The sequence below is a fragment of the Sabethes cyaneus genome, chromosome 3, assembly GCF_943734655.1.
Source record: "Sabethes cyaneus chromosome 3, idSabCyanKW18_F2, whole genome shotgun sequence".
Classification (NCBI taxonomy): Eukaryota; Metazoa; Arthropoda; class Insecta; order Diptera; family Culicidae; genus Sabethes; species Sabethes cyaneus.
The window spans coordinates 56,735,100-56,749,754 of NC_071355.1; the positions used below are offsets into that span (position 1 = coordinate 56,735,100).

The following is a 14,655-nucleotide window of genomic DNA, read 5'->3' on the forward strand; positions in this document are numbered from 1 at the left end:
AGTTAATTGTTCAGAAAAGTTAAGCGTATATCAGCTCTCATGCAACGCTCTAAAAAGTTAATTTTTGCCTTAACTTTTCTGAGAGTTTGAATTTATTGGTTGTCCAAGCGTTTCTTCACACACGTGTGTTTACCTTCTATCTTTATTTCTCATTTTTCGGCTTATTGTCACCTTTCCACAGTTTCATACAGAGTCGCATCATAACTGGGATTAAATTAAACTCTTGTATCGGACAGTTGCAACAATAGTTCAATACGGGCATATAGTTACTTCAGGATTTTTGGAAATATACTAAAAAGCGCAAACTCAGATTGAATTTTAAATGCAAAAGAAGGAACAGTAAGGAACTAAAAATTAGCGCGAACGCTTAATTTTTAATCAAAACGTAGACTACGAAAAAACAAAAGTAAACTAGTGTAACCGACTGTTTTAAACTTAGTGAAAGGTATTATTTTATAAAAAACTATGAAACTATAATTTCATAAAGATATTGCTACATATTTCTTTCCATTACAACTTCCAGGTACATAAAAATATGTATCCTATATCCCGGAATGCATTTTGAGCTTTTGTATTCATCATTTTCAATGACTTTTAGGACTACTCAGAAAAGTTAATAGTTCGGAAAAGTTAATCGACCGATTCCCCAATCGATTAACTTTTCCGAGAGTCTACTGTATTTGGTTTTAGACATATTCACCACTAATCCAACCTTCGCCGTTTCACGTTTCAGTTTGGTATGCTACTTAGCAACCACAACCAGCTGGAACGTCCTTTCTGCAATGTCCACTTCGTCAGCGAAACATAAATAGGCTAGATTTATCGAAGATCATGCCAGTCTGTTAAAACCCGCCCGTTTCATAAAGGTGCGTTTAGATTGGCAACATGTGGCATTCAACTTTTTCCAAACTGTTGCCCGATGTTTCCAAGCAACATAGCAACGTATAACAAATATTCAGGTGGCGACAGAAGCAACGCTTACCAACAACTAGCAACATGTCGCATTCCGCATGTTGCATTCCACATGTTGCCAAGAAATTGCCCAGTCTAAACGCACCTTAACACCTAGCGCGATGTTGAACAGGCGGGAAATACCATTGCCTTGTCGAAGACCCCTGCGTGTTTCGAACGGGCTTGATAACGCGCCCGATATCCTCAGACAACATTGTACACCATCCATCGTGGTCTTAATCAGTCGTGTTCGTCTTGTGAGCTTCCCGGGAAAGCCGTTTTCGTCCATAATTTCAACTCTTCACGATCGAGAGTATCGTAGGCGGCCTTGAAATCTATGAGAAGGTGGAGCGTAGGAACTTTGTATTCGCGACATTTTGGAAGAACTGTCCACAAAACCGGCTTGATAACTTCCCACGAATCTATTTGCTGGCGGCGATAGACGGCAAAAGGTGATCTGAGAAAGTACTTTATAGGCGATATTGAGAATGGTATTCGCTCGATAGTTCTTACGTTACAACTTGACGCATATAAACCTTTGCACGGTGCCTAACCTCAAATTTGGTTTGAAGTTTTTGTGTGGTTTGTTTTGATTCCCTTTGTAACCTAAATTTATTGCTAGTGGATTTATTACTAGTAATTCGTACCACTTGTTTGCGGAAACCGCGAATGCCCGACTTTTCCGAAGCAGAAAAATGATATCAGTTCTGCACAACATATATTTTTGTCATTTTTGCAGTTTTTTGCTTCTGGGTCTTACGAATAAGTAATCAAAACAAACCCGACAGCACTGTCAAACTTGGGACGAAAAAAACGCACTGACAGCTGCGTGCAATGCTTTATTACTATCTCCTTCCACTCCTCCGGTAGCTTTCCTGCTTCCCAGATCCTGACTGTCAACCGGTGCACATAGGCAGCCAATCTATCCGGGCCCATCTTGAGCTCCGCTGCGATGCCATCTTTAGCAAATGCCTTGTTGTTTTTGAGTAGCTTAACGACTTCAACCGCTACACCTATTGTGGGAGTCGGAACATCACCATCATCCACCGTATTGATGTAGTAATTCTCCCTGCTTCCGTCCCCATTGAGATGCTCACTGTAGTGCTGCTTCCACCTTTCGATCACCTCACGTTCATCCAACAAGATCCTTCCGTCCTTATCCCGACATTTTTCGGCTCGCGAAATAAAGCTTTTACGGGAGACGTTCAGTTTCTTGTAGAATTTACGAGTTTCCTGAGAGCGGCGACGGCTTCGTTTCTTACCACGAAAAAACCAAGTTTGTTCTCTTTGTTTTTGTCTATATCGTTCCACGTTTTGATGGGGGTCCCCTGCTGCAGCATTGACGACCGCTGCATTATTCTCGTCCAACATCTACTGGCATGTCTCTTCGAACCAATAATTACATTGACTCCTTTCAGCGAACCCAATGGCCCGTTTGCTGTGCTGTTAATGGCTGCTCTTAAGCCATCCCAGCAGTCCTCGAGAGGGGCTTCGTTTAGCTCTCATCCACCAGTGCCACCTCAAGGCTTCGTGCGTACTAATTAGCGACTTCAGGAAACTTCAGTCGTTCCAAATTCAAGTAACATATCCCAAGCAACCAAAAGTTCGAATTTTCGCTGAAAAACGAACTCAGAAGTTCACATTTGGTTCACTATTAATTCCGTGGAACTTTATGGCTGCTTTATATGGCACTATACGTGTAAATCGAACTTAAATACCGCTAAATATTTGTTATAAACTGAAAAGTTCAAATCAAAACAATTTTTTAATTCTCTTCAATAAAACTCATTTGAGTCGTGGCGGTATCTTCGGCGCACTTTTTTGTTATATTCCAGCAATAAGTGCGCCTAAGAGACCGAAACGATTTAATGCAAAATAGCACTTTTATGAGCGATATCGCACTTTGGATGGTACAATTTTTCTTGCAATTGACAATAGTGGAAGGAATCGATGTTTGCACCGCGATATGCTCTAACATTGATGATATCCGAAAAGTGCCTTCCATCAATTAAAACGTGGTCGATTTGGGCATCGGTATATTATGGTGATCTCCAAAAGTACCGAGAGACGGTGAAGTCAGTGAGTCGATGAACGTTTTCGTTCGTGAGTGGGTCTGAATTCCTGCTTCTGGCCAAACAGCGTTGATGTCTCCGATGACGATTTTAACGTCATGTCTTGAGCAGTTTTCGTATTCACGCTCAAGCTGCGCGTATAAAACGTCCTTATCGTCCTCGTCACTTCAGGTATGAGCTATGCACATACTTACTTACTTCTACCAGAACCGGAGTAGCACTTGCTGTATCAAGGATTCCTCTCCACTGTATTCGGTCCTGGGCTACACGTCCATTCGTTGAGCGTCTCGACAGTCGACGCCCGCAAATCGGATTCATAGATGGTTGAGCTATCTGGCACGTTAGGCTCCTCTATTCTTGATGCCGGTGGTGTTCTTGAAGAGAACGGATTTCATCACACAGTCGTCCGGCATCAATGAGACATGGTCGGCCCACCGTAATCACCTAACTTTCGTCAGGTGAAAATAGGTGAAATGAGAAAATTTCTAAGTAGTTCCTGCAACCAGGGCTTGAAAAGGGATCGCAAGTTGAATGTGACTGCCGTGAATGCGAACTTTCCGCATTCAAACTCCGCTTTTTGAACGATCATTTGACTGTTTTTCTTATCCAGTCAATCTGCCGCTTGCGCTGCTGCCTTCTTACAATTCATGCGGCATCTCAGCAAAAGCAAACAGTCAACCCAAGTAACAACGGTAGCTGAATTGCAAGAGCAATGACTGTTTACGGGTTGGTTTAAGGCGATCAACGCTGCATAAAGTAAGCGCTCAAATGGTGTTTAAATAAGCGATGTGTAAGCTACTTTAAGTTTTTCAAACCAGTCCTCTCCCAAAAGCTGATAATAAAGCTTAATAGCGGATTTTTTTTGCTAAACAATCTGCTTCTAAACAGCCATAAACATCAAACCGTTTTACGGCTGCTTAAAGGTGTTAAAATGTAGAGTGGAAGCTTTCATTAGGCTCACAGCTTTCAAACTACTTTAAGTCTGCTTAAGGGTGTTAAAGTGGCTTTACAAACTTCTACCAAGTTTTCATTCGGCTCACAGCACACATACTGTCAGATCATAGAATTTCGCAATTCGGCTGACAGCAAAAGTTTGTCAGTTATCGACATTATCGACTGCTTCACGCTTGACGGGCTAGGCTTCAGGTGTAAAGATATTCTCACTGTCTGTTCTGCAGATGCAAATGGGGCGGGTCATACGGTGAGTGCTTATGGATCAAAAGATGGCGGGTTCAATTGCCGGAAAAAAGACTTGCATTTTTAATTAGCTAGCTTACTTGTTCGAATTAAAGTTATTCGAAACTAAAAATATCGCGTTGACGGCGAAATAAAAATGACGCGTTCCATTTTTTTAAATTTAAAAATAGATTTTTTTTTGGCTGCATAAAGGTTGATGAAGCGTTGATTAAGCGACTGGAAAAGTAGATTGCAAAACTATTTCTCATTCTAAAAATAGAATTGACAGCATTGCGCAAATTGGCTATTTAAAAGTGCAAAAACGTTTCTATTAAGCTTCATTGCAGCTTCGAAAGCAGCTATTAATTAGCCTGAAGCTTGATAAAATCACCAGATTTAGATGTTTAAGAGCTGGAAAAAGGTTTTCATTTCTAAACCTAAACCATAGATCAGCCACAGGTTGAATAAAATCAGCTATAAAAGCGTTTGATCAGCCTGAAATTGTTACTTGGGAATCTCCCGTTTTGCTTTGCGCTTTGAGAATATAAACTGCAAACTGACTGGAAGCATACGGTGACGTATTTTTTCGTTTCTCTTTTTGTCTCCAAATCGGCTGCTCACAGTAATAGTTTGTCACCCGGACGTCGGTCCGACGCAAGCAAAATATTCGTTTGTATTGGACGGAGTCCGACCGACTTCTTCCATGCACATGTAGTGGTTGTTTTTTTGTAGTATTGAATCATACGATTGTGCGGTTGCTTTTAGTTAGCGTGGTGATTGCCAGTCATTTGACTGTTTTGCAGTCATTCGCTGCTCCAAACGGTAAAGGCAACTTGATCGAAACGAAAATGTCAAAAAGTTTTAGAACGCGTTCATTCTGTTGCGTGCATTCGGCGTTTGACTGAGCAAACTGCCAGTTGTGTTATGCATAGCGTTCGTATTCCACCTCTAAACGGACGGTGTGAACTTGAATGCGCGTTGGTGTGACTGCGGTAGAAAAAAAGGATCGGTCGAAGCCCTGACTGCAACTCATGGTTCATATGCTATGATGATGTATAATGAGCACATATGATTTTATCCTATTAGTTATGTTAATTGGTATTTCATTGTCAAGTGTCCGAAATTTGAATCAGAGTGGTTTTTCGGTTTCTGTTCTCGTAAGGCTATATTGTATAGTTCGTTAAGGGTGTGCAAGTGCAATACATCGACGCCTATCCCGCCTCCCAGGCTGCTTCGAAAGCGTTACCTAAATTGCATGGTCTCTTGTCACTCGCAGCAAATTTCCCAATTTTTTTCAAATTTGGCCCAAGTATGCCCTATTATGTCGCTAGTTCTAATTTTCAAATATAGGTATCGCATGGAGAAGTTCTTTTACTTCACATACGAATAGCGTTGCAATCTCCAAAAATTGTAGCGAAGCAGTAAGAAAACGGACACGAAAAACATCGCAAGCAATTGCATTATCAGTTTGTTTTGATACCGACGTTCTAAGGTGATGTGCTGGCGCTTTCAAAAAAAAATTTAGTCTCGCCAAGTTATAGTTTTATTTAGTGGAAAAATGGCTAACATAAACAATTTACTCAACATAAACGTTGACAAACTGTTCGAGCAGTACACTGTTTCAGAAATTGACCATGTTCACAAACGGCTTCAAGCGGAAGTTGAACTAAAGCGAGAGGAACTCCGTACTATGGTTGGGTGAGTGACCTGTCTATCTATTTGCATCAACGCTAAAAAATACCTATACCAAATATTTATTCTTTCCACATTTGCTTATAGGGAGCGTTATCGCGATCTTCTGAAGGCAGCGGATACGATCGGTGATATGAACACGACGGCCAATTCCATAATTGGCAATATAGATAATGTAACTGCAAGCTGCCGTCAATTACACGACCATCAGCTCATCGGATTTCGCTCAACTGGAGCACTGAAAAAGAACACCAACAACAAATTCCACGGGATAGTGGTACAAATCAAACTGCTAACTAGCCTACCGGAAATGATTTGGAGTGCAATCGATAGTGAAGAATATTTCGTAGCGACACAATTGTTCATCTTTTCAAGGCACATCTCTACAGGACTTCAGCTGGATTCGAACAGTGAGCTGATGGCTAAGTTTCCGGTCGCCAAAAAGCAGTGGGCGGTTTTGAGTCAATTCTTTTTTACTATTAAACAAAATTGCAGCAATTGCCTGGAGCGTGAGGACCTAGACCCAGAGGTTGCCTCCAAATGCCTTGCCAGCTTGTTGCTACTTGAAAACTGTCAACAGGGACAGATTCTATCAGCTTTTGTTCAAATGCGCTTAAAGGCGTTTTCCGCTGTTCTTTCCGATAATTCGAAACACGAAAAAGTAAAAGATAAAATAGTAGCTAGTTTAAAACTGCTGATGAACACTGTTGACTTAATTTACAAGTGTTTCATTGGAACGCATAAAGAACCTGGTCTGCTGGTGTTCGAACTCATGACGGTGACGTCCGAGGATTCCAATCCCACGATCGCATTAATTAAGTCGGAGGATCAAAAAATAATTCAAACATTACCGGATATAATCCGCAAATTCCGACCTAGATTACAACTTGAAGCTTTGAACTCTGAAGTCGTCCGAAATAGTTCTAAGCATTGGCTGGAAAGCGTGGAAAAAATTGCTACCCATCAACTGGCTTCGTTCATGAATCTGGTACCATCAATTAAAATGCTGCATGATGTCCGAAAGCTTTGTTTAGCTGCTGCCAAAAAACCAGAACTTTGGGAAGAAACCTGCCGGCAATTATCGTTGGACGAAGGCTTGGACTTTTACAAGATGTTCTATCAACCATTGATCGATAACCGAGTGAAAACAATCATCAAGGCTTGTTGGTCAGAAATAGTTCAGAATAATAGCGTTGATATTCTTAACTTGCTTAAAATAGCATCTATTGATAAAACGCTCAAAGACGTTAAATCATTCGTTTGGACCGAATCAGCGGATGACAATCCACCCAACCTAAAAGATGCGCTGGATAGCACTAACTTAGCACGGCATCATCTATTGATGAAGACACGAGCTTTTCCTCCACCTCTAGTGAGACTGGCTTCTCTGCTCGATCAACGCATTCAAGTACTATCTAAAGATGTGTGTTCCTTCCTGGCAAGCTCCGACTCAAAAGAAGTAGAACCGCTTCTTGCGTTTTACAGCGAATGCAGTGCTGAAAATATGTCCCAGTTGATTACATCCATTAAATCAGCCGATTACAAGCAAACTTCGGAGAATCACATTCTAATTGCAAGACTGCTGGTGGCGTTGAAAGAGCTTTGCCCTTCGCTTAAGCAATGCCTAACACCAGCCCTTATGACGAACCATTCCCATAGTGGTCCCTGGCAGGAAGATGATTATCAATACGGCAGCGGAACAGCGGCTGAGCTTCGAACGGACAGGTGGGCTAAAATCGCCGGTTTGCTAGACGATGAATGTTTGAGGTTTTGGAAACTGTGGTCGGAAAATTTTGAAGGTAGATGGCCGCAGCTTAATAGTCATGTTGGTTATCAGACTCTGCTGGTTGATTTTCCTGTAAGTTTTTGAAAATTTGATGAGGAATTATTTTGCTAACATTAGCGTTTTCTTTTGCAGCTCTGGAATACCGTATCTATTGAAGAGAATGATGAGCATAATCAACCGGTTCAATCAACTATCCGAATCCCAGCGTTTCCTACGTTTTCACTGCAGCGCTTCCTGCACGTTATTTCCACACAGCTTAGTCACTTTATTCCACATACGATTCCAAAGGCAATCATTGCTCATATCGTGGAACGAATACTTCAATGTTTAGATGAACGTTACTCCAGCCTTTCGACGGACGAGTTTGTTAAGACCACACAAAACTCCGCCCTGCAGTACTATTTCGATTTGAAATTCATTCAGGCTTTATTCACCGGAGGTCACGAACCGAACCGGCAGTTTACTGAGAGATGCAACCTGCTGCTCGAAGCGTTTAGAAACTGCATAGATCCTTTCGATTTTGACGTATTTCATCCTCATCTGAATGCCAACGTGAAGCATGCCGTTCAGCGGATGCAACATTTTTACGGTGTTCTCAACGCAGGAGATCAATTCAGCACCGCTGCTGTGGTTGGCTCGGGTGAAGCGGTTTCGGGCAAAACAAGTCAGGACAAAAATCCCAACATTTTAGCGGTTAGCTCGAATAGTGCCAGTGAAACCTGGTTTCCATTACTACCGATCGTTACGAAGGAATCGTCTGCAGTAGGGGAAACTGCTGCGGACAGCGAGATTGGTGGTGCTAAAACTGAGAAGGTAGGTGTTACAGTTCCTTCTTTTTTTGAAAAGCATTTTTTCCAAATATTGTTGCATCTGTATTATTTACAGGGTTAGCTTATGAAATGTTTTCTATAAAGAACGTTCATTCTAAAGCAAGTAAGGTGTGGAATGTACTAACACTTTGCGAGGTTATTTCGATTGGCTTTGAGTTAGTAATCTTATATAATCTGTAATCTATCAGTTTTCAAGACTTCTACAATATCTGCTTGATGTTATTAACTCTTAATTCTTTTGTTTTGCGAACTTACTACTGCAAATATCTTTACACAGCAATCAAATTGTTCTGTCACTTTTGACCTTTCATACGGTAGATGGCAACAATCATTTCCTAAATCAGTTGTCATGTTCCAGAGTACCCACTATCGATTGTGCAATTATTGTTTCTAATTAGCTGACATCGTAATAGTTATTTACAAATCAAATTCTCACGAATCCCTCCCTCCGGCGTCCTTCCGTCGTTCCGGTCCCGTCAACTTTCAGTCACTTTTATAGAAAAAGCATCTGATAGTTTGTTCTCAGTCTACTATCAGAACGTGGGAGACTTACGTATAAAAATTATTCAATTGTTGCTGTTGAGTAACTGTGATTATTTTCTTCAAGTTGAACAATAATGCATCATAAGATTCGGAAAAGAGTCATTCTCGTCATGGCCGTGCCATGCCATGTCTTTCTGCCGGTGCCATTTAGGGAATGGGTCGAGATGTCCTGCACCACGTTGTTCTGTCGCCTAATTTCCTTTTCTGCAAGGTTAAAGGTTTAAATTACACAAGGAATTGCATTTACGGAATTCGTTGATACTCGAGGGACTTCAGCGATACGGAAATGAAACAACTAACTTTGCTGCGTTAGGAGACAGATAGATACATCGCATCTCTCCATCAAATTCAGGCTTCGACAGAAATCAATCAGAAAGCAGAAACGGAAGTCCAAAGTGATCCCGAAATATTCAAAAAAGCAAAAAAAAACAATCATTCAGGTACCATGTTGCAGGATGTTTTGTGTGCTTGTTGCGGTGCAATTTTTAGCGAATCGGAAGACGGTACAGGTTGGCGCAAGTGTAACCAATGCGATTTGTGGTTCCACAATTGTGCAAAACATGATTTTGATCATGCCAGGCAATAATCTTTTTGTAAGCCTTGTTATCACTAAACACATTTCTTGTTTATTATAATTCAAAACTTAAAATAAATAGTCAATCCAAATGATAAATATAACTTCTCTACATGCGGTCGTTTTGCCCCGTCATAGTGGCACTTTTGCCCCGTACCTATTAATATCAAACGAAAAAACATCTAAAATGAAAATATTATTTTTTTCTTTCTTTATATTTTTTTGATATTGAACTCACTTAAACTATTTAGATTATACCCTTATACAAGTTTTAGGCTTTTTTAAGCTTAATTTAAACGGTTTTTTTACCAGTAATTGTTTGAAAACTGTTAAGGTGTCCTTTATGCCCCGGGTCCCCCTACATGATTTCTTCGGCGAAGTTATCAAAAATGTCAAAACAAGCAACTTTGCTGAAGAAACGAAATTTTTATCTCCATCAGGTGCAAAGTTTTATAGAGCATTTTCTTTGGAAGTTACTTATAAAGTAGTTTTTCATACTTAACTTTTGTTTGTTGCATTTGACAAGAGTATAATGTTCTAGGACTAGGTAATTATCGAAGTATTCAAACAACAGGTTATCGCAAACAACCGCAAATTTCTTCCCTTGCAAACTAATTGCATATTTAAGGTTAATTTTTACTTAGCTTCACGAACCAATAGGGTAGAATGGGGCAAGTGGAGGCGTCAAATTAGTACTTTACCTTGAAATTTAAGTCAAGTACTACAAACTTGTATAGGTGTCGCTTGTTTCTTATGCACTCATATTGGAGCACTGGACTTACTTTCTTAGTCGGCCTTATGTCTTATGACAAGGTCTGCATAGCATAATTGCTCCTTCTGACTCGGTCCGAGGCAGCAGGTCTCCAGTTCCGCAGGTACCCAGTGCTCGACAGATCTCGCTCAACCTGTTCTTACCACCTCGCTCGCTGTGTCCCTCTTGATCTTGTTCCTGCCGGATTCGATGCGAAAACCATTTTCGCAGGATAGTTGTCCGGCATTCTAGCAACATGTCTGTCTGCCCTACGTATCCGTCCAGCTTTAACCTTGTCGAAGTTACTGCGGGATTCGAATAGGTCCGACAATCCAGCGACGTGAAGTAGTTCTATGAACTTTTCGAGAAGACTTATGGAGAATACCCAGGACATGAAATAAAGATCGTTTTCGGAAATACAAATGATAGGGGAATACAATAGGAACTTTTTGTTGCTGAAAATGACCTGAGCCTCGTCTACCTTGGTACTAGAGCCAACGTTTAACCCGGTAGACAACTTCGGTCGCATGGAGCCTCGCGCTTACTGTGGACACTACACTAGGATACACTAGTGGACAACAGAGAAATCCACAGTGACAGACAGCCCCTCCCAGTCCGTTTTAATCACCGATCCATTCTTTGTTCCAATCCCCGCTCCAGTCCCCGTTTTAATCCACATTTCAATTCCCGTTCCAATCCCTGCTCCAAACCCGTTCGGATCCGAATTTTTGTTCCAATTTTAGTTCCAATCCCAGTCTCAATCTTCGTTCCAATCCTCGCTTCAATCCCCGTTCCAATTCCCGTCCCAATCTTCGTTTCAATATTTGTTCCAATGTCCATTCGAATCCCCGCTCCAATCCTCATTTCCATTTTCGTTCCAATCCCCTTTCCAATCTCCGTTCCAATTCCCATCCCACTCTTTATTTCAATACCCGATCCAATCACCGTTCCAGTTTCCGTTCCAATTCCTGTCCCACTCTTCGTTCCAATCCCCATTGCAATTTCAGTTTCAATCCCAGTCTCAATCTTCGTTCGTATCCCCGCTTCAATCCTCGTTCCAATTTCCGTCCCAATCTTCGTTCCAATCTTTGTTCCAATGCCCATTCGTATCCCCGCTCCAATCCTCGATCCATTCCCCGTTTCCATTGTCGTTCCAATTCCCGTTCGAATCACCGTCCGAATCTTCGTTCCAAACCCCGTTCCCATTTCCGTTCCAATCCCTGTTCCAATTTCAGTTCAATCCCAGTCTCAATCTTCGTCCCAATCCCCGCTTCAATACCCGTTCCAATTTCCGTCACAATCTTTGTTCTCATGTCCGTTCGAATCTCCGCGACAATCGTCTCCATTTCCGTTCCAATCCCCTTATCATTCTCCGTTCCAATTCCCGTCTCACTCTTCGTTTTAATCCCCGTTCCAATCACTGTTCCAGTTTCCGTTCCAATTTCTGTCCCACTCTTCGTTCCAACCGCTGTTCCCATCTCCGTTGGAATTTCAGTTTCAATCCCAGCCTCGAGCTTCGTTCCAATCCTCGCTTCAATTCCCGTTCCAATTTTCATCCCAATCTGTGTTCCATTGGACGTTCGAATCCCCGCTCTAATCCTCTTTTCCACCTCCGTTTCAATTCCCGTCCCACTCTTCGTTCCAATTCCCATCCCACTTTTCGTTCCAACCCCCGTTCTAATATTTGTTCCAGTTTCCGTTCCATTTCCTGTTCTTCTCTTTGTTCCAATCTCCGTTTGAATTTCAGTTCCAATCCTCTTTTCCATCTCCGTTTCAATTCCCGTCCCACTCTTCGTTCCATTCTTCGTTCCAATTCCCATCCCACTCTTCGTTCCAAACCCCGTTCTAATATTTGTTCCAGTTTCCGTTCCATTTCCTGTTCCGCTCTTCGTTCCAATTTCCGTTTGAATTTCAGTTTCAATCGCAGTCTCATTCTTCGTTCCAATTTCCGTCCCAATCTTCGTTCCAATGTCCGTTAGAATCTCCGCTCCAATCCTCGTTTCCATTTCCTTTCCAATCCCCTTTCCATTCTGCGTTTCAATTCCCGTCCCACTCTTCGTTCCAATCTCCGTTCGAATTTCCGTTCCAAATCCAGTCTCAATCTTCGTTCCAATCCCCGTTCCAATTTCCATCCAAATCTTCGTTCCAATCTTTGTTCTCATGTCCGTTAGAATCTCCGCTACAATCCTCGTTTCCATTTCCGTTCCAATCCTCCTTTCCATCTCCGTTTCAATTCCCGTCCCACTCTTCGTTCCAATTCCCATCCCACTCTTCGTTCTAATCCTCGTTCTAATCGCTGTTCCAGTTTCCGTTCCAATTCCTGCTCTGCTCTTCGTTTTAATTCCCGTTCCAATCCCCGTTCAAATTTCAGTTCCAATCCCAGTCTCAATTTTCGTTCCAATTTCCATCTCACTCTTCGTTCCAATCCCCGTTCCAATTTCCGTTCCACTCTTCATTCCAATTCGCGTTCCAATTACCGTCCTACTCTTCATTCCAATCCCCGTTCTATTTACCGTTCCAAACCCTGTTCCAATCTTCATTCCAATCCCCGTCCCAATTCCCATTCCACTCTTCGTTCCAATCGCTGTACCAAACACCGTTCTAATTTCCGTTCCAATCCCTGTAGCAATCCCCGTGCCAATCTTCGTTCCAACCACCGTTCTAAATCTCGTTCCAATCTACGTTCCAATCTTCGTTCTAATCCGCAGTCCAATATCTGCTTTATTTCCCGTTCGAATCCATACTCCAATTCGGAGACGACATCCCTCAGAACATGGAACGTGTCAGTTGAATCGGCCCAGTAAACATCTTGGCTTGTATATCCCGATTGCAACTGAGAAATACGAAAACATATCTGAACGAAAAAGTTATATTTCACACCATGTAAGAACATATAAGTACCAAAGTGGAGGCAATATACGTGCGAAAATTTTGACAACCATTTGTAATTCTATCTTACATTTTATACTGGGAGTTTTAGAACACGCAACTTAATACTCCTGAATGTAGGATTAAGATATAACAATCATCTGTACTGCTTTATAATTCACAGTCATGAGTTGCATATGAGGACACGCAAAACAACTTGTTCAATTTGTTTTGACATACTCTAACCATTATACAATTCTAATGTAAAATTGACATGCATACAATTTAATGTGAACTTTCCTTTACGATCTTGTGTTATCTGCCGGCTCCATAAAGTATTTGTGGAAAGTTTTTAATGGAAAGGGTGGATGATTATAATTTTAAATTAACGCAAAGTACCTTACCACCTGGTTTTCTACGATCAAATCAATGCATTTTATGATTAGGCAATTTGTTTAGCAACATGACGCATGATACACCTATCTGCCGTGTGAATTTTTGGCCATCGTTGTTCACGACGACAACGACGACGACGTTGCTCAGTGTTCCTTTTCCCACCGCCTGAACATTTGTGGCATGTTTGCAGGGTTACCTAGAACATTTAGTATCAAGTTGTATGCCAATCTAAATGCACCTGTAAGAATCCTCAGACGGCAAACAATCAATGTCCGTTTCCGAGAGAGCAACACCCCACCAATTCTTTATAAAAGCTGCATTGAGCAAATTAACATACTACCCATTGTACATTGATATATGGATATACTGGTTGGCTTTTTTTACTTCACTTTTTTTGTTTTTTAAACAAATTTCTTCTGTATGGTATTAACATTTGCATACATCTTTATAACATAAAAATAGTTCGTAACCATTTCGACTTATTACTGAACATCTATTTTTATTTCGTTTATTATACAGGTTACTAAACAATCCCTGAAAGAGATCAACTTAGCGAGCAAACCTAAAGAAACGCTGCCTTCATCGTCCGTAACGGCGCAAAACTACGCCAAGGGAGCTGCGGCCTTCTTTGGCCTTGATAAAGATTGGTTTAAATGAATCGAACAGCCGTTCGATACAGTGGTAAGCAATGCACTTTATAACCGACAGCTGGGTTTTAAATATAGCTTTTGCGTCTTTTTTATTATTGGGCACTACAATAATTACAGTATGTACATCTTAAATACAATTACACAATATAATTTAAACGTGGTCGAGTATATGTGACAAAAAACATTCACAGAAGTAAAATAATTTAACTTAATCTCACAATCAACGGTCACAGTAGTTTAAATTTATCTCTTCCGAAAAGCGATCGAATGTGGATTCTGTCCGGGGAACGGGTTGAAGCTGGTGATACTGCCATCCTTACTTCTTATTCCCACCCTTTTTTCCTCCCTTATCTGGTCCCTTACCTC

The 14,655-nt window shown here is 41.3% G+C and overlaps 1 protein-coding gene across 1 annotated transcript; it reads left to right on the forward strand.

Moving 5' to 3' along the window:
- Positions 1-5,691: 5,691 nt before the first annotated feature.
- On the forward strand, positions 5,692-14,505 carry LOC128741658 (conserved oligomeric Golgi complex subunit 1). Its single transcript, XM_053837614.1, has 4 exons — positions 5,692-5,897; positions 5,979-7,749; positions 7,810-8,490; positions 14,159-14,505. Exons 1-4 carry the CDS (start codon positions 5,758-5,760, stop codon positions 14,294-14,296), a joined length of 2,730 nt encoding a protein of 909 aa, XP_053693589.1. The 5' UTR covers positions 5,692-5,757; the 3' UTR covers positions 14,297-14,505.
- The last annotated feature ends 150 nt before the right edge of the window (positions 14,506-14,655 follow it).

Bases quoted from the DNA above. Each gene is read 5' to 3' on its own strand.
- LOC128741658 (XM_053837614.1), top strand. From the start codon at position 5,758: ATGGCTAACATAAACAATTTACTCAACATAAACGTTGACAAACTGTTC. The intron at 7,750-7,809 runs GTAAGTTTTTGA...TTTCTTTTGCAG, and splicing joins CTCTGCTGGTTGATTTTCCT to CTCTGGAATACCGTATCTAT. The intron at 8,491-14,158 runs GTAGGTGTTACA...TTTATTATACAG, and splicing joins GTGGTGCTAAAACTGAGAAG to GTTACTAAACAATCCCTGAA.